Source organism: Camelus bactrianus, chromosome 27 (genome assembly GCF_048773025.1).
Source record: "Camelus bactrianus isolate YW-2024 breed Bactrian camel chromosome 27, ASM4877302v1, whole genome shotgun sequence".
Lineage (NCBI taxonomy): Eukaryota > Metazoa > Chordata > Mammalia > Artiodactyla > Camelidae > Camelus > Camelus bactrianus.
In genome coordinates this window covers 26,997,375-27,017,043 of record NC_133565.1, presented here as the reverse complement: position 1 = coordinate 27,017,043, position 19,669 = coordinate 26,997,375, and the positions used below count along the sequence as shown (strand labels likewise).

The window sequence follows — 19,669 nt, the reverse complement described above, 5'->3', positions numbered from 1 at the left end:
GTAGCAAAGCTAGCCTTACAAACAAGTGAACCTAAACCAAAATTGTGTGATTACCCAAGAGATCCATGTGGGATCTGAAGCTGTCCTACATTGCAGAAATATTCTTGGCCTCTCAAGACAAACACAGCTTTTGGCACTGAACACTGTTTTTAGTTTACAGGCCAGAAAACCACTGAACCCCTGTTTATTTTTCCATTATCAGTATATTCAGCAGCAAGGAAAGGATTGTAATAGAGCTTCCTTCTCTCCTAACCCACTGGTGAGAAAACACAATTCTGATCAATAAGCAAAGAGAAACAAGAAAAGTCTGTCACGTCTATGGTGCATGACAGGTATCGTTCCACGGCTTCTCTCATTTGCTCAATTTACATACAAGGAACTGTGGCTCACAATTAAGTAAGTACCACAGCCAGAATTCAACCCCAAGTCTGATTCCAATTCCCCTGCCCTCTTTGACTACATCACAGCAACGGCATGCTCAGACTTCTGAACAAGCACTGGAGACTAAGGGTCAGGGAGACACATACAATTAGAGGCAAGCCTATTCCCTAGTGAATGTATCATCTACAAGGGGAGGCTACCTCTTACTCATCTCACATTACCTGCAAATGCCTAGTGCAGCTGTGATCCAATATTTCGTTGTCCAGTAAAGAATAAGTGGGGGCGGGTACAGCTGAGCGGTAGAGTGCGTGCTTAGCATGCACGAAGTTCTGGGTTTGATGCCCAGTACCTCCATTAAAAAAGAATCACTGACCTCTCTATCACACAATCTTACCAAACCAGAGTCCTGTGTGTAGATAGAAGTTGACGAGGGAATTCCTACAATGGGGGCGAAGTGAGACTAGAAGGGCTCTAAAACCCTTTCCAACACAGTCTCTGAAAACTAATCTCACTGTAGAGATTAGGATCTAATAGAAGTACCGATTTTCGTCAGTATTAAAACCAAGCGTATGTCTGCTCGTATTGTCAACTATCAGTTATCCCCACGAGGGTGTTCTGAGCCTTTGCTGGACTGCAGTGCCAGGCAGACCTCGTGCTTCATCCCAGGTGAAGCTTCACTGCAGCTCACCTCACTTGGGAGTCTGGCTTTTCAAGACCCTGCTTAACACTAGAATAACAAAAGACATGGAATAAAGGCTTGGGGAGGAAAAAGCAACAGGACTTCCTGCTTTTATCTAAAAATGTTAGGGCAGCTAAGGAAGCTGGTCAAATATTTAGTGAATGACTACATAAATAATAAAGGTTCACTGAATGCCAACTCCAACTCTAAATGTATGGGTTACACAAACTGAGAAGAAAAAAACAGGTATCTGTACATGGCTTTAAAATGAAAACAGAACCATTTAGCAGTAACCAAGCAACCCCACTAATGATATCCAAATTCTGATACCTAAGTGATATCTCAAATTCCAAGTGTTCAATTTCTTTATTGCTTCTGATACAATAAAACCGCTAGACAAGAGTATACTTTGCAATTTTCTCCTCTGTAAAATGAGGAAGTTGGATATGGTAAAGTTAAAGGTCCCATTAAGGAATAAAATTCTAAGAAAATGAAATATTTCAGTAAGTAAATGTAACTTATCTAAGCCAAGTTCATAAATAAAGTTTAAATAAAATATAATGCTTTTCATTATAGACTGCCCAAAATGTTAGAAAACTTGTCCTAACAGAATTGTTTGTAAAACAAGCCTTAAAAATAGATTCTTTCTAAGAATAAATTCTATGAAAATGATCACAGCTATGCATAAAGGCTTAGGTAAGAAGATGTACATGACAGCATTAGTACTGTCATATAAATTATGTTTTGAAGAAAGTTTAAGGACATTGGAAAATACAGTTGGCTCTCTGTATCCCCGGATGCAGAACCCACACATATGGAGGGCCCACCGTACTACAGCATTTTATGTAAAGGACTGGAGCATCCACAGATTTTGGTGTTCGCTGGGGTTCCTGGAACCAATTTCCCATGGATACCAAGGAAGGACTCTAGTTGCAATCTATTATTAAATTTAAAAGTCAGGATATAAAACTATACAAAGTATCTGTTTAAAATTTACATTTAAAATTTTTTACTTAAAATTTCCTACACATGCATAAGAAAAAAGAATGCAAACAATTACTAATTATATTATATACAAATTAATATAAAATATTAAAAGTTTATGGCTAGGGTATGAAACTGTAGATGATTTTGCTCTCAACTCATGAATATAGAAAAGAAAACTGTATTTCAAATTATTATAAACTGAATTCAATAGTATATTTAAAAATTTTTTTTTAAATCCTATCAAGCAAGCAGAACTTATTTTAGAAATGGAAACTTTTTTAAATATCAAAAATCAAACTAGTCCATGTCACATCAATAATTCCAAGAAAAAGCATGTGATTATCTCATTAGATGTTTCCAAAAGAGTGGGGTGTAATAAAATCTGACATTTGAGATTTCAAAAGACACACAGAAAACAGGAACCTAGAAAGCTATTTCCTTAATATAATAAAGCATATCAAAGCATACTGTCTTTTTTTTTTGGTTTTGGTTTTTGTGGAGGGGTTAATTAGGTTTGTGTGTGTTTTTTGTTTGTTTGTTTGTTTTTTAACAGAGGTAATGGGGATTAAACCCAGGACCTTACATGCTTAACCCCGCACTCCACCTCTGAGCTATGCTCTTCCCCTTCAAAGGACATTGTCTTAAAACCAACAGCCAGTAACACACTTCAGGGTGAAGAACTGAACACATTACTATTAAAATCAGGATAAAACAAAGATGCACACTAACACTATTATTATTTAACAATGTTCTCAAACTCCAAAGCAATTCAATAAGAAAACAGAGATTAAACGTATTACTTTTGGAAAGGAAAACTCAAAACCATCACTCAGCTAATAATGAAAACATTTCTCTCAAAAATACAAGACATTACACATTTAAGATTTATCTATTTCACAATAATGAAAAGACAATGAACTGAGAAACTATAACAATGTTTATTGAATTCAGTAACATCAACATATTTTGTCTAATTGAAATAATTAGTTAAAAGATTTAACAACAACAAAAAAGATTCTGGCTACAAGAGAATTATACTGAAAAGAAAAGAGACCCATATGAAAAACATATAAAATAAAATATATGAAGAATAAACTCACATTCATGGATGGAAGAATCCTATAAAGCTATCACTTCTTCCAAATAACAGGGGATTTAACTTCAATACAATCAAAATGTCCCCAAAATCTGAAGGTAGGAAAGAATAATTCTAAAACTGACATAGAAGAATAGACAAGAATGGGTTCAGGAAGTTTTTTTTTTTTTAATGGGGCATAATGAGGAAAAAGATTAACCTTATCAGACACTATGAAAACATAGAAAGCTGTAAAAATGAAATCAGTGTAGTAACAGTACAAGCAAGAATAGATAACCAAAAATAGACAACACAAAGATATGATAAAGGTGAAAGTATAAACCAGTAGGAAATAAAAAGAATTATTCACCTAAAAGATGGAATAATAACTAGCTTTGGAGAGTAAGATCTTTACCTCACACCATATAACCAAAATAAATACCAAATTTTAAAAGCCAGATGTTGAAATTAAATAAACAAAACAAAAAATTCAAAAACATATGAATGAATACTTTATTATATATCTAGATGGATAGGACATAAGCTTAAAATACAGGAAGAAAAATAAAAATTATCACTGTTAGAGAAGAAGGATACAATTATAAGAAACAAATTAAAACACTGAATTACTAAATCTAAGTTAAAAATACATCTGAATTGCAAAGTTTGGGGTTTTTTAATGTATACATTTTCTAGGTCTATCCATCAAAATGGCTCCAAAACAATGTAATTCCTGGAATAATGAGTACTCCTAGAACCTAGGTTATAGTTTCCAACACCATTTCCCACTAAGAGGACCAGCACGCCTTGGAGAAAAGGCTTATTGCTGGTCTGGGACAAGGAAGGTACAAGCTGAGCCTGGGACAACTGGTTGTTCTTTCAAAGATTAAAAGAATCATGTCAAAAGGATACAGGAGTCACACTTTGTAGGAGTCCCCACTGGCCAAAGGTATTATAATTTCAGTCAAGAAAGAAAGGAAGGAAGAAAAAGACTATAACAGATCCAAACACATGTAACCAATGAAGACCCATATATCCACGATTACAGTTTAAAAAGTGATATTAAGAAACCCAACACATTCATTACCATTTGAGGCAACAACTCCTTAGCATAAAAACTGCTAAAGGGGGAAATTAATCACTTATAACTGCCTTTCCAGTAGGAACTATACTTCATAGTAATCAAAAAGCTCTAGGCCCAAATGATGAAGGAAACTTCCACTGTACAGAAGAATGCAAACTATTGCATGTAGAAAAGTAAACTGAATTAGGAAACATCATTCATTAACTTTAATCAAAACTATCACTTTAGATAATAATTATCAATTGGTTCTAAAAAAAAAGAGAGAGAGAGAAAGAAAAAAAAAAAAGAAAGAGAAAGAGAAAGCCTTAGATGAACAGCCTATGGTGAATTAAACATCTGTATAGGGCCCAAAGTGCCACAGGGTCCTTTCCAGTCATGAGGAGAACCTAATGGTTCTAGTGGAAGGATCAGACTCTCATCATCCCAGCCTAGTGGTCAATCTGAGCATCTGTAATGCTGGGTCAATCAGATATCGTGTGTCTTCTGATTTGATTCGTGAATCACCAATGATGTTTTCTAAACCAAAACATTTAACTTCAATCTATTTTGGATACAACTTTTAGTTTATAGGAAATACAGCAGATAGAGGGAAAGCTAAATGACACCCCAAGGAAGCAGTAAGATGAAGTCAGAAATTGGGACAAAATATGTGGTCAGGTCTCTTAAACAAGTCAGTGTAATTTAAAAAAAGGAGAGGGGATGTACTAGGTTAAAAGCAAGGCAAGGGTTGTAACAAGCGGATGCAATGTAGGGGTCATTTCTAGGATCACGGGATATTGGTATGGTATGATACAGGTATTAGAGAAGATAAAACAAATCACTGAAATGGAAATGTGTAGATTATTGGCTAAAAAAAGCCCATTGCAAAACACTATGTACTTATGGGTGGTTCCTCAAAAAATTGACAACAGAATTACCATGTGATCCACTGATTCCACTTCTGGGTGTATATATATCCAAAAGGACTGAAAGCAGGGGTTCAAAGAGGTATGTACACCCATGTTGTATGTAGCATTATTCACAATAACCCAGAGGTAGAAGCAACCCAAGTGTCGATCAATAAATAAAAAAAGGAAGAGTGCTAGATTGGATTTCATAAAATATAAAATGTCTACAATTTAAAAATACATCCAATTATTATTTTTTACATCCAATTAAAAAAAGAGACTAGAGAGAAGATTTGCAATAAACTTGAGATATCAAAACTTAATTCCCGAACATATTAAAAAGCTCTTATAAATGAAATTTAACTCTAAAACCCAAACAGAGAAATAGGCAATATACATAAGCAATAATCACTGAAGAGAAAGTTCAAATTTCCAAAACACATTTGGAAAAGAAAAAGGCAACAAAAATGAAAATAAATTATAATTAATAGACCAATAAAACACGACTTTCACAATCAGATTGTCAGAAGCATAACAAGCACTTTCATACGCTCCTGTAATCTTAAAATTTGACCACATCTTTCTGGAAGGCAATTTAACAAGACACATCATGAGTTTTTAAAAGTTAACAGTCATCATACTAGGAACTACTCATATATGAAACATAGATGAATCTCAAAAACTTAATAGTGAGTGCAAAAAGTGTTACATAAAAGAGTATATACAAGGGGAGGGTATAGCTCAGTGGTCGAGTGCGTGCTTAGCATGCAGGAGGTCCTGAGTTCAGTCCCTAGTACCTCCAATGAATAAATAAGTAAAACCTAATTACCATCCCCCCCAAAAAAAACCCCAAAATAAATAAATAAAAGAGTATATAGTATATAATTCCACTTTCATGAAGTTCTAAAACAGACAAAGCAAATCTATGATGGGAAAAAATTAGAAGATAGTTGCTGGGATACCTGGGAAGGAGCATAAGGGAACTTTCTGGAATGCTGATAATGTTCTATACCTTGATAGAGGTTTGGATTATACAGGTAAATTGTGTATTTGTCAAAATTCAGCCTTTGTACAATAAATATTTGTGCATTTCATTGCATGTAAATTCTACCTCAAAAAAAAAAAAAACTAAATATTGAACTCTAGTGATATGCATGCTGCAATATTTTAGGTGAAGTGTGCTGATGTCTGCAATTACTTTAAAATGAAAAGAAAAAGGAGATGGCCAGAACAATAGACAGATATACAGTTGTCCCTTGGTATCTGCAGGGCTTTGGTTCCAAGACTCCCTCAGATACCAAAATCCGAGGATGCTCAAGTTACTTATATAAAATGACATATTATTTGCATATAACCTAAGCACATCCTCCTGTATACTTCAAATCATCTCTAGATTACTTATAGTACCTAATACAATGTAAATGTTATGTAAATTGCTGTAAATACAATGTAAATGCCATGTAAATATATGCGATCACATTGCAAATTCAAGGTTTGCTTTTTGGAACTTTCTGGATCCCTCCCCCACCCCCATTGGTTGAATCCCCGGATGTAGAATCCTTGGATACAGAGGGCTGACTGTATGTGATAAAGCAAGTACGGTAAAATGCTACTATAAAATACAAGAGTTTGGGTGTACAAGGGTTCACTGCAAAATTCCTTCAAGAATGCTGTATAGAGGGGTGGGATGTAGCTCAAATGGTAGAGTGCATGCTTAGCATGCACAAGGTCCTGGGTTCAATCCCCAATACCTCCTCTAAAAATAAATAAACCTAATTACCTCCCCAACCCTGCCAAAATAAAGTAATTAAATAATGCAATAAAATATTTTTTAAAAACCCCATAAATTGGCAATTTTTAAAAAGAATGCTGTATATTTAAGATTTTTCACAATAAAAGGTTAAAAATACTTAAAAAAAAAAGTCAACAGCCACAAGGCAGTCTTCTGGAGTGCTGGAAGTATTCTGTCTTGATATGGGTGGTCGTTATATGCAGCAAATATGGGTAAAATTTTATCAAGCTGTAAACATTAAGATTACATATACTTTTCTAACTGTATTTATACCTCAAAAAAAAGTTTTAAATAAACAGCAATCAGAATAGGACTTTAAAGTGCATATGATTAATATCCTCAAAAAGGTAAGGAAGTATGCTACACCAAACAAAAAAACCATGAATAAGCAAGTTACAAAGAGAACACATCATAAATCTTGAACACAGAAACCATCCAGTTTTAAAACTCAATGGGCTAGACAGCTAAGTAGACCCTGAGGAATGAATCAGTGAGCTAAGAGTATAGATTAAAGAACCCTCCCAGACAGAGATAGCACAATCTCTGGAAAATAAAAGAAACACAATCTCTGGGAAGTAAAAGAAAAGTGAAGAGATACAGAGGACAGATCAAGATGTACCTAAATCCTATCACTTGGAAAAAGCTGCAGAAGGGAAGTGAGGAAATGGAAGCGGGGACAACATTTGAAGAAATAACACCTAAATGTTTCCTAGAACTAAAAGAATAAAACTATTTTAAAAATAGTTTTTAATAACAGCTATTTAAAGTAATCTACATGGATGGAAGGAAACATACCATTATTTTGAGACACTATCTCCTGATTGTGCAATTTAAGTGATCCTTGTCCTTTTCTGTATTTTTCAAGTTTTCTAAAATGAACATTACTTTTGTAATGAGGAAAAAGTAATAAAAGTTTGTTTTTACAAAATAAATCCAGAACCAAGAGAAAGGCTTTTTTTAAAAAAAAACTCCCTAACCTCTCTTTCCTCTGGCTTCTATCCTATGCTATTATACTGAACCTGCTTCTGAAAGTGGTCACCATACACTTGGGCAAGTCATTTGATCTCTTTAAATGTCTGCTTCATTTAGGTCTTCAACAGGGAAAATAAAATCCTTCCTACCTCACAGCAGTTTGGGGAACATCAAATGAGATGATGTATAAAAATAGCAGTTGGTCAACTCTAAAGCACTCTACAAATTGTGGCATGTTATCACAGTCCTTCTAAGCTGGTAAACCCCAACCTCTGAGTCATCCTCCACTTCCCTCATCCCTCACTCCCCAAATCCACTCTGTTCCCTAGCCTGTCAGCTTTTCCTTTGCTCATTCCCTCCTCTCCCAAACCACTGCACTAAGTAGTTATTATACCTGGTCATACCTGGTGCCTGAACCACAATAGCCCCCTAGGTAGTGCCCCACCTCTAACTTTTCCTCACCCCACCCACTGCAATTTCCTCCTAAAACTTAATTTTCATAAAATATGTTTATCCTGTAACTACCCTGCTGAAAATGAAAGTTCTCTGAGGTTTACAGGACGGACTTCAAACTCCTCAACCTGGCTTTCAGGCCTTGCCTCCTATCCCTGGTCAACTTGCTCACAGTCTGCGGAACAAGCCAGTACCCCCGCCCCACATACATCCCCCATTCTCTACCTCTCTAGGCCTCCTCATCTTAGCCCAGGCCAAACCCCTCCCTCCCTTCCTCTCTCTGCACCTTACAATCAATCCAGACCAAGCTCCTGCCTATTCTCTGAACACCCACACCATCCCTCAGGCATTAGCCTCTCATTCAGGTCCAGGTCAGAGGCCGGCCCCACCTTTCCAGAGAGGACTATTTGTGCCTTGAGGGCAGGGCCTGCTCCTATTGCTCCTATATCCTCTGTACTAGGCACTCAACATTAGCTTGCTAATCATTTCAGTCTGTAAAATAAATCTTCTCTGTCCAACTGAATTTTATAGTGATTATTTCTTTGGTTTTGTTTATAGTTTTAATATCTATGTGTATGTGTAGATTACATATATTCCCACAAGTTTGTTGTTTAGCTATTAAACCTTAAGTTTAAAAAATTACATGTTATGGATTCTTCTATAACTTCTTTCTCTCAACATTGTTTTTGAGACTGATCAATATTGATATTTATAGCTATAAACCATTCAGTTTCAAAGCTGAAAAGCATTCTTCTGCTTGTCACACTTATTCATCCATTATGTTGCTAAGGAATATTTGAGTTTTATCAAAAAATTGCTATTAAAAGCAATGCTCCTATGAACATTCTTGCACATGTTTTCAATACACATGTGTTTCTAGGATTGAAACTATCAGGTCACTGGGTCACATGTCTAACTCTACTTGGTAATGACAATGGTTGTCCAAGTAGTTGAACCAATTTGCACTTTTACTTACAGTGTTGAAGAGTTCCTCAAAGCATTGTTAGGCTTTTAAACACTTGCCAATTTGGTGGATATAAAGTTATTTCACTGTGGTTTTATTATGTTATTTCACTGTGGTTTTATTTTGTATTTCCTCAGTGAGAATGACATCTTTTCATACATTTATTGGCCATTTGGTTTCCTCTTTAATGACCTGTCTGTCCAAGTCTTTGCCTATTTTTCAACTGGACTGTCTTTTTCTTACTGACTGGTCGGAGTTCTATATCTGTTCTGAGTACTAGTTCTTTATTGGTATTATATGTTGCAAATATCTTCTTTCAGTTTATGGTTTCCTTTCTTTTCTTTTGATGAGAAGTTCCTTATTTTAACTTGGTTGAATTTATCAACTCTTTCCTTTATGGTAAATGCTTTGTATAACTTGTTTCATAAGTCCTTCCCTACCCAGAGATCATGACAATATTTATATTTCCTTTTCATAAAAAAGTGTTAAAAACTTCAAAAAGGAAGTTATATAAATGACCAATAGAAACATGAAAACATACTCAAAATTATTAGCCATCAAGGAAATGTAAATCAAAACCACAGGGAGATACCACTACACATCCACCAGAATGACTGATAACACCAAACTGTGGCAAGGATATGGACCAACCGAACTTTTATTGTACACTGTTGGCAGGAATGTGGAACTGTGTAACCTTGGGAAAAGGTCAGTTTCTTAAAAAGCTAAACATAATAGCTATCCTATGACCCAACAACTCCACTTCTTGGTATTTACCCAAGAGAAATAAAAGCATATGTGCACAAAATAATTTATACTAGAATATTCATAGCATATTCTTAATAGTCCAAAATCAGAAGCAGCCCTACTCTCCATCAACAACAGAATGAATAAGTGAATTGTGATCTAGTCACACAACAGGATACAACTCAGAAAAAAAAAAAAAACAACCTACTGATTCGTGCAACATAGATGAATCTCAAAAATACTGTGCTGAGTGAAAGCCTTACACAAAAGAATACACTCTTTAAAATTCTATTTATAGGAAGCCTCAAATAGGCAAAAATAAATTTATAATGGGGAAAAAAAACAGAACCATGGTTGTCAGCAGGTGGGGTTAGGAATGGAGAAGGAGCACAGAGAACCTTCTGGGGTGATGGTAATATTCTGTATCCTGACAAAGATTTGTATTACATGGGTATACAGATTTGTCCCTGCCCCCTCAAAAAAGGAAACAAATCTTGAACTCTAGTAAGTGATATGCATACTGAAATGTTTAGGAGTTAAATATACTGAGGTGTAGAACCTACTTTGAAATTAATCCAAAAATAAAACGGACTTCTGGGTGGATAAAGTGATGGAGACATGAGGTAAAGCCAATACAGGAAAACGTTAACTGGAGAATCTAGATGGTAGGTATGCATGTGATAATTCTTTTAACTTTGCTGTATGTTTGAAACTTTTCACAATAAAGTATTAGAGAAAAGACAAAAACACATTTTAAAAAGGAAGAGATTTGTTTTAAAAAAAAAAATAAGCAGATTTGAGCAACGTTTGCCTTTGAAAAAGGTAATCAAAAGAAGAAGAACAATCCTTACATGTGCTAGCACTCTGGAGTTCACAAAATTCTTTCACACAGATTAGCTTAAGTGATCCTCAGTAAAACCCAGGTATTTGAGTCTCATTTTATGCTTGAGGAAACATAGGATCAAAACTTGCCAAATATCACACAGGCAGTACCTCGTGGTGCTGAACTTAAAATGACCACCTCTGGCTCTCCTCCTATATTCTTTCAAACACACCTCACTGGGCAGCTGCTGTCAACTGCAAACATTTGAAGACCACAGGGAAAGTGCTGAGGGGCCACCAGCCCTCTGGCTGTCCCACGAGCAGAGTGAGCTGCTGAAGCGGCTGCCCGACTCACTAGCAGGACATGGAAGGGAGACTCACAGACAGCAAATGAGCATGAATTCAACAGACTGAAGGTGTGTTCCAGCCCACACAGAATAAAAGCAGTGGCAAGTCGCCCTCACTGAGTTCTCTGAGGCCATCCTCAAGTTCGGGGAAATCTGTGACATCCTTCCTGCCTGTGTAGATGGGCACACTGTGTATGAGGCCGGCAGCTAAGAAACTGCAATATATAACTTATCAAAACAGCTCTCTGACAAGATACTCTGCAGCTCTTCTCACAGAGCAGAACAAAAGTAGAACAGGAGGAGGGGACCCAGGAACATTGCTCAACCCTAACATGGCCAAAATGAGAGGCAAAAGCTTTACTAATTACCCTACAGATTAATCACTGGCTTCAGGGTATTCTGCCTTTTTGTTAAAACTCATACAGCATACCCCAATAATTTTTGTTAAACTTAAACAGGAGAGATAGATCCATGAAATATGAATAAAAGAAAGCCCTTTCAGCCTTAGAGACTGGTATATTTATCCAAACACTTACTTAGTGTGCCAACCACTTTGGGAACTGTAATGAAACTAGGACCCAGTCTGGCAGTGGCCTATAATCTGGCAGGAGGCTTGAGACAGAAATCCCAGCCCACAAGGGCTGCAGGGGAAGGTCCCAAGAGCAGGGAAGAGAGAGTGCAAGTACAGCCAGGGGCTCAAGAAAGATATCTGGACCCAACCCTGGGAGGATGTGTGTGCAGAACTGGGGGGCAGAAGGGGACAGGGGTGTTGCACTTGGGTGAAGGCTGAAGGGAAGAACTGGCTCCTAGGGAGCTCCTGGCCCAGCCAGGATACCTGCACCCTGAGAAGGAGGAGAAAGTACTCCTTCAGAGAAAAAAGAGGACAGATTTGAGGGCCCCACAAGATGCCTGACTTCAGGAAATAACTGGGACAGGGCCACATACGGCTGCGACGTCCACAAACATGGAAGCCCAAGGTAGGGCTGGAATCAGGTTCCCCAGTAAGTCAAGACTTAACAAAATCTTAGTAACATAGATTTTGGATGCCTGCTTAAAACCCAGGTGGACCTGCGACATTCATATCCTAGCCAAAAGCTAGAGAATAGAGACGGGGTTAAGAGAGCAACAACCTGGGGGATGAGCACCAGGAACAATGGGTTTGAATCCCAGTTTAATTGTATGCACTCATGTGAGTTTCTAACCTCTGGTGCCTTATCTGCAAAAGGGAAATGACAGTAGCCACCTCACAGGGTTGAAATGAGATAACATCTGTAAGGCACCCAGCACAGTGCCTTCAGCATAGAAGGCATTCAAGGAACGGGGGCTATTACTAGTACAAACAGTCTGCACTCTAAGAGCTTCAGAGACCATAGCTTTCTACTGCCTTGCTGGAGTGAGAAACCAGGCTACAGCCACTGACTTTGGACAAGACCAGGAGCTTACTCATTTCCTAAGCAACTTCTCCCTCTGTTCTTTGATTTTTTATTTTAATTTTTAAAAATATTCTGTTCTCTAAGGCATTTTAGGTTATTCTGAGATGTCTGCCTCACCCTGAGGCCTCACATCATGAACCTTCCCCTACTGAAGAACCCAATCCAAACGGGCAAGCCGTCCAAGGGAAAACCAGTGTCATAAACCACTTCACAAGGAACATTTGTGCCCCAAGTTACCACAGGCCCCAACCCAACACTCACTTCAGCGAGGAGTGGGTCAAGGCCAGCCCAGGGCAGGTTTGTGACATTCACAACACCCCTCTTAAGAATCACAAGTTGTGGTGGTAATGATATTAAGTGCTAAAAAACATATAATACAAAGTAATTTATGCGTATAATAGGAATGGGAAAAGATATAAAGCAGTATCTTTATAGCTAGACCTGGCAAGATGATGAGATTTTACACACCAAAAAGCATAGGAACAGAAAGATAAGAGAACTCACAGCCCATGAGCTCCAGAGATAAATTATAGTCACTTATTTCAGGAACAGAAAGTTGGGTCTTAACTACACTTTTGGAGGGAAACTTTCAGTAATTCCACATAACCCACCAAGGGTATGGGGAGGGAGAGGGGAATCAGTCAGGTCACACACAAAGAGAAATTTGCTTCTGTTTAGGGAAATATAAAAATTTGGTTAATGCACTCTGTACATTAAAACCAGGCAAAAAAAAAAAAAAAAGTTTATTCCATAATTAGGAAACACTAAGAAGTCACTAAACTTTGGATGACTAGGGTGGTTAACTTCACCAGTTTTGTAGAAGATGGTGGGCTGGTAGGAAAAAGGAGGGAGGAAGACTAGGAAGAAGGGAAAGGTGGTGGAAAGTAAGAGAAACTGGGTGGAGGAAGAGAAGGTGACAGAAGCAAAGGAACTAACGGAGAGTTGGCCTGAGAGAATTTCGAGCCCTGAAGGCAGTAGCCCCAGGTTAAAGGTTAGTATGTGGCCACGCTAATATCTGTCACCTGTTGTGTGCGGCCCACCCAGCTGCACTAATCCTTAAATCTTTATAGGGAAATCTACTCTGCTCACCAGGGTGGAAACATATGCAAATGCTCTGAAATAAAATTGCTCTGAAAGAGCAATATCAGAGACTTCCAAAAAATCCAATCTAAATTCTACAGTCTCCACTCTAGTTTAAACTGGTTTCTATTTCTCCTTTATCTGGGCCGGCTGGATTTTCCACTTCTACAGCCTGGCTCACACAATTCTCCAATTCAGCCAATGTCTATGGAAGGCCTACTTTGTGGGGGGACACAGCTGTGAACAAAACAGACCTGACTGCCCTCTCACAGAGCTGATTAGTGACACATGGTGGGGAGGGCGTCCATCACTGCAGCCACTGGGCGTTTGCAGAAAGGGAGGGAGGTGAGCACAGGGTCTCCTCTGACACTCCTGCCCCCACACTCAAATCTTTCAAGGGCAACTCAAGTCCTAGCTAAGGAAAGGGAAAACAGAGTAAATCTAAAGACTGACAAGAAAATATTAAATGTTACAGTTAAAGTACACCCTGATTAAAAACAAAACAAAACTGTAAGTGTTCAAACCGAACACAGCATTCATTATCTGTAACCACATAGACCATAACTCCTGAAATGAATAAACAGTCAGAGTATTTTTAGTAGTACTTAAATAAGTTCATAAAGATGACCCAGCCTAATGTAGTACAAAATCCTAAAGTACCTTTGGAATCATTAAGCAGCAAATTACGTTTATTGAGTTTTATTGTTAAGTATATTTCTTGTACTTTGAATATTGGTATCTCACGTTAGGAATCATGTCTTAACATGTGGCCTGCCTAAGATATACTTCAGTAAACGGACTCCATAATCAAACAAGTTTTGGGAATGTTGCACACTCCAACCACCCCTTGGAGATTCACAGTGTATTTTAGGAAATTAAATTTTCTGACAAATTCTATATGAAAGAGATCTGCCAAACTTAGTCTGAGCCAGTATTTCCCAAACTAATTTGACCATGGACCCCTTTTCATTTAATACCCGTTAACAGTCCACAAATTGCTTCATGGAACACACATGGGATACACTACAGTGTAGGGGGTGTACTGCTTAATTAATCAGAAAATACAATTCATCGCCAACCTCCCAAGCATTCTGATGAACTGGTGTTTACTCTGTGCTATAGATACAAAAATTTCCCCAACGGATTCCTGATTGGAATTCACTTTGATAAGCTAACTTATTATATTTTTAAGAAGAAACATTTTTTAATGAACTAAAATTGGATCTTGCCATGTTAATATAAAGGAGCTCAAATTCATTATATAATAATTTGATTTTGCTAAATTGCTGAAAGCTTATCTTCTCTAAACATGGATTTTTAAATTTCCGGAGTATATTAAATATCTTAATTTCAAAAGCTTCATTCCCTTAAAGAAAAAATATTGAACTAAAAAAAATGCTGGTATTTACCTCTGCCTATTACCTGATATGTCTAATTACAAATATCTGTAACTGAGATGTGGTACCAACATGTATAGCTCGTGCATAACAAGCATGGGGCTATTGTTTCTGTGACTGTGGTGTTACTTATATTTTGACTCCTCCTCCTGAGAAAGTAACCTTAAAGCCTATATTCAAGGTTATAAGGCATCAAATTCCAGTGACTGAAAAAGTTTTATCGTTCCGTTAACAAAAATCAAACTCAACAAACATTTATTTAGTACCTACTGTACGCATGCCACTGGATTAAGCACTGTAAATGCTGAATGTATTTTTCTGGGCCCCAGCTCAAGACAATGGGACAGAATACAGGAGACTTAGAAACTCAGGGGACCCACAGGCAGTGTGGATAGCAGAAGACCAAGTTGGGGCACTGGGAATGCGTACCTGGGGGAATTTAGGACACCCACGCTGCCACAAAAAGGCCAATAAGACACAAGGGCCTCTTTCTGAAAGAGCTCCTTCAGTGAACCAAAAGTTGAATACTAAAATTAATGCAAGATAACCAATATTAGATTGGGGTCAAAAACCTGAAAGCTGTTAAAGCTTCCATATTCAACTTTACCTGCGTAACACTTTTTTAAAAAGCCAATTAGGTAGCTTACTATACAAGCATTACAAGGATATTAAGATCAGCTTGGGTTAATAGTTTAAAACTACCACAGGTTTTTTCAAAGACTGTAGGAGAAGGAATCCAAATCCTGATAATCAGAATGAAGTTGAATTTTCAGACAGGGTATGAGAGGGGGAGAAATCACTTCACTATGTTACGCAACACTGAAAAAGACTTTTCAAATTTCACATAGAAAAGATATAATGACTTAAGGAATTTAAGACAGAGTAAACCAATTTCTCTCAAATTTGGGAGATTTAGCAGTCCTCAGTAAGCAAAATCAAGACAATTTTGCAAATGACTCTTTCAAAACACAGCAACAGTGAAAGGGATGATCTTCAATATGTGGCCATGTTGACAGAAATTTTTTCCCCCTAGTGTAATAACACTTAAACAAAAGCATGAATTCCAGCTCTAAAATTTCAAATCAGAGAGCCGGAGAGCTACTGCAGTTTGTCTTCATGAATCTTTTTTTTTTTTTTTTTAAGTATTTTTCCTTTAGAAAACTTTAGCAAAGACTAAGAGCAGCAACTTTGACAAAACACAGCCAAAGGAACGGGCGCTGGAGAAGACACGCGATTAAAAAAATAAATTGTCTCAGTAAGATTGCTTAATGAAAAATTAACTTTGTTCTGATGAATGCTTCAAAAACCGCGTTGCTCTGATAGTATTTTCTAATTACATACGCTTTAAGTACATGTATGCTAATAAACGTGAACCTCAAATACGTGTGCAATGAAGCAAAGCTGATGTTCCAGATTATGTTTTAATAGTCCCGAAGAAAACAGAAAACTGCAACTGCATGCTTGTGCAAACCTGAAAGAGGGAAAACACGACAGGGTGATAGGGTCCAGTACCCCGGCTTCACAGAGCCAGCCGCCCTTCCCTTTCCACCACGAGAACCAAAAGAACAAAGTTCGCACTGATTTCACGTTCAGAGGCGCGCCAGAATATCCTGCGGGTTACCCAGTACCCGCTGTTTGGTGGGGAATTGATTCAAGCGCCTCAGTCAAGTTCACAGCGGTCCCTAGTGCTCGAGACGTCGGATGCGTCCCAGGAACCGACACCAAGGTTCGGAAAGAGTCCTAACCACAACTCGACTACGCAGAGTCCCCAGGACCCGGGTCGGTCCTCCACCGGTCGCTGCCCCGGCAAGACGGTCTGCTGGCGTCCGTCAAAGTCAGCCAAAACCGGGCGAGAGGGCACCGAGGCCCGAGAGGGAGCCCCGCCTGTCACCGCGGACCGCAGCCCCGAAGCCCCCGCCCGGCGCCCCTTACCTTACTGCCGCTGCAGCCGCGAGGCTCAGACTCCGCGAGGCTGGCGCCGCGGGACCCGGCCGCGGCGGCCGTCTTCTGGCCGGGTGGGAGGCGCGGCCCGCCGGGCGGCAGCGGCGGCGCCGCGGGGCCCGGCGCGTCCTCGGCCTCCTTGCCGCCGTGGTACACCGCCCGGCTTTCGGAAATGTGGATGCTCGGGGCGCAGCCCATGCTGGCGGCGGCGCCGCGGACACGCTGGCGGGCAGCCGCGATCCGGTCAGCAAACGGCCCGCCCGGCGCCTCGGGGCCGCCGCGGGCGCCGTGTCATCGCCGCCTGGGCGGGCGGCGGCGAGCGCGGGTCTCGCGTCAGGAAGTGCGGCCGCCCCTTTTATCGCGGTGCGGGCGCGGCGGCGGCGGTGGTGGGGAGGGGGCGCTGGGGCGGGCGGCGCGCCACGGCCGCCCCTCCGAACATGCCCTTCCTGAGGCGGGAGCCGCCGGCCGCCTCCCTCACATCGCCGCGCTCGCCTCGGCCGCGCCGCGCTTCCGGGGAATTTCAGGGGAGGAGATTTGCACTCTCCCGACCCGAGAGCGGGCGAGTCCGCGCCGCGCGAGCGACGCCGCCCTCGCCGTGGGGCGGTGCGCCCCCCGGGGGAGGTGAGCTCCCCGCCGCGCTCGCTCCAGCTCCGCCGCGCTGCCGCCGCCTCCCCAGGCCCGGGCACCCACGCCGCTCCGTCTGCCGCCCGGCGAATAAACGCCCCTGGTCCGAGCGCCGGTGGCGCAGAAAGCTAGCCTAGACTCTCTAGCCGTTGAGGGGTGGGGTCTGGAGCAAGCCCGTCGGGGCAGCGAGGCCGCGTCGGCCTCAGCCGGACTTGGGGCCGCGCCGTCGAGAAGCGCTGAAGCGGCGGCGCTCACCCGGGAGCTGCGCGGGTAGCGCGGCTGCGGCTACGGCTGCGGCTCCGGCTCCGGCTCCGGCTCCACGTTCCCGGCCCGGTCTTGCCGGCAGCACGCCGCGCCCAGCCCCCAGCGGTGACCTCCAGTGGGTGCTGGCGTCAATGCAAAGCAGCTGGGGCGCCCGCCGCCTCCTCCCGGCGCCGCCAGCTACTGAGCATGCGCGGCCACGACGGGAGGGGCTCTTGGCCCGGCTGCCTGCCTGAGAAAAGCGACTTACCCAAGGGCACACACAGCCACTCTGGGCCGGTGGGCTCTGACCTCGGGGTTTGGGCTACCAAAATACAGACCACTGGGTTCGAATCCTGACTCCATAACTTAGCAGCTGCATTAGTTCTGTCAGCTCCCTATCTCTAAGCCTTAGAGCTCTCTCATTTATTAAAGAGGCCGGTGGAAGGGCCTTCGTTTGGGGCGGTGGTGACAGGGCAATGAGGCGCCCACACTCTGGACCCCAGGCAGGTGGAGGCTGGGCGTTATTGTCCGGGGTCACAGTCCTGTGCGCTCCCTCGTGCGCCAAGACCCGGAGCACCACGCCCGCCTGCACTGGCGACTGGGAGGCTGCGATGCTGGGATACTGAAAAGCTACATTTCGTAACAGGTTGGGGGCGCCGTCCTACTCTCATCTTGACCAAAGGACGGGGCTCCCAAGACCCCAAAGGCTGCTTGCTTGCGGGGGCTGAACCAGGCGTCTGCCGTGCAGGGCGAGGCCTGTGATTACCCCCAGACGTGCTGTCAGAACTGCACCCCGCACACACACACACACCGCCGCCAGCCCGCTGTGTGACCTTGGACGAATCACTTAGCCTCTCTGTACCTGGATCTCCTCCCCTCGTCAGCTGGAGGGTGGCGCCCCTGGGTGTCCATCACGTACCCTGGAGCGGCCCACCTCGGACCCGCCCGCACTCCTGCCCTCCCTGCGGCTCCCTGTCCGCCGAGACACCGGTGCGGCGGGTCCCTTTCCTCTCCCGCCGTCCACACCTTTCCTAGCGCGGCCCTGGAGCGACCCTTAGATGCCGCCGCTCCCCACTCGGGCCCGGCTACTATAAAGACCCGGAGGCATGCTCCGGGCTGGAGTCCCTACTGTGGCGCTGGAACTGCCGCACAGGCTCAGGCTCCGGGTTCCCTGCGGCGACTCGGGCTTCAAGGCACCGAGGAACCTAAGATCCACAGCCCAAGCGCCCCTTGAGCCGCGATGTGTACCCCGGGTGCGCACCGGGCAGTTTCCCAAGGGCGGCGGAGCAGAAAGCCCAGGTAACCCTAGAGCAGCTTTGTGCTATTGGCCCTCTTTACTAGCCGACCTGGCCCAAACCACTGGCACGTGATTTACATGATCAAGTTTAAGCACATTTAACAATAATCATATTTATGCCCCGCTGCCTTATAAAAGTACCAACAGTTCAATGACGATGTCTTGAAAGATTTTAACTATCACCCGTTATTCTAAATTTTAGTGTTTTCTGCATTTGTTCTGCAGGTTTTAGAAGGTAATTTTTCCAGGCAGAATCTGGACCCTTCTAAATGAAGAGTAATTCATGAAGAAAATACTCTGAACCATCGGAGTGCCTGAAAGTCTATCTCACGCGCTCTGTCCTCCCCTCTCCGCTCACTGAGAAGTCGGCCTTGATGACTCCCTAGCAGTGACCTTGCCTTCTTCTGGGGCTCCAGGCTGCCCTCTTGGCACCCCACCTTCGCAGTCAGGACCTCGGTGTCCTG

The 19,669-nt window shown here is 41.8% G+C and overlaps 1 protein-coding gene across 3 annotated transcripts in view; it reads right to left on the bottom strand.

Annotated features, from left to right (window-relative positions):
* Positions 1 to 19,437, bottom strand: part of PDE8A (phosphodiesterase 8A) — a 117,652-nt gene extending 98,215 nt beyond the window's left edge. Inside the window, exon 1 of one of the 3 annotated variants that reach the window (XM_010955119.3) lies at positions 18,771 to 19,437. Coding sequence is in view for 2 of the 3 variants with exons in the window: in XM_074354161.1 (XP_074210262.1) it covers positions 17,033 to 17,239 (207 nt within the window). In the remaining variant the exon portion in view is untranslated. Of the gene's footprint in view, positions 1 to 17,032; positions 18,719 to 18,770 lie in introns of those variants that run through there. The other 2 variants (XM_074354161.1, XM_074354160.1) reach the window with 2 other exon arrangements.
* Between the last annotated feature and the right edge of the window lie 232 nt (positions 19,438 to 19,669).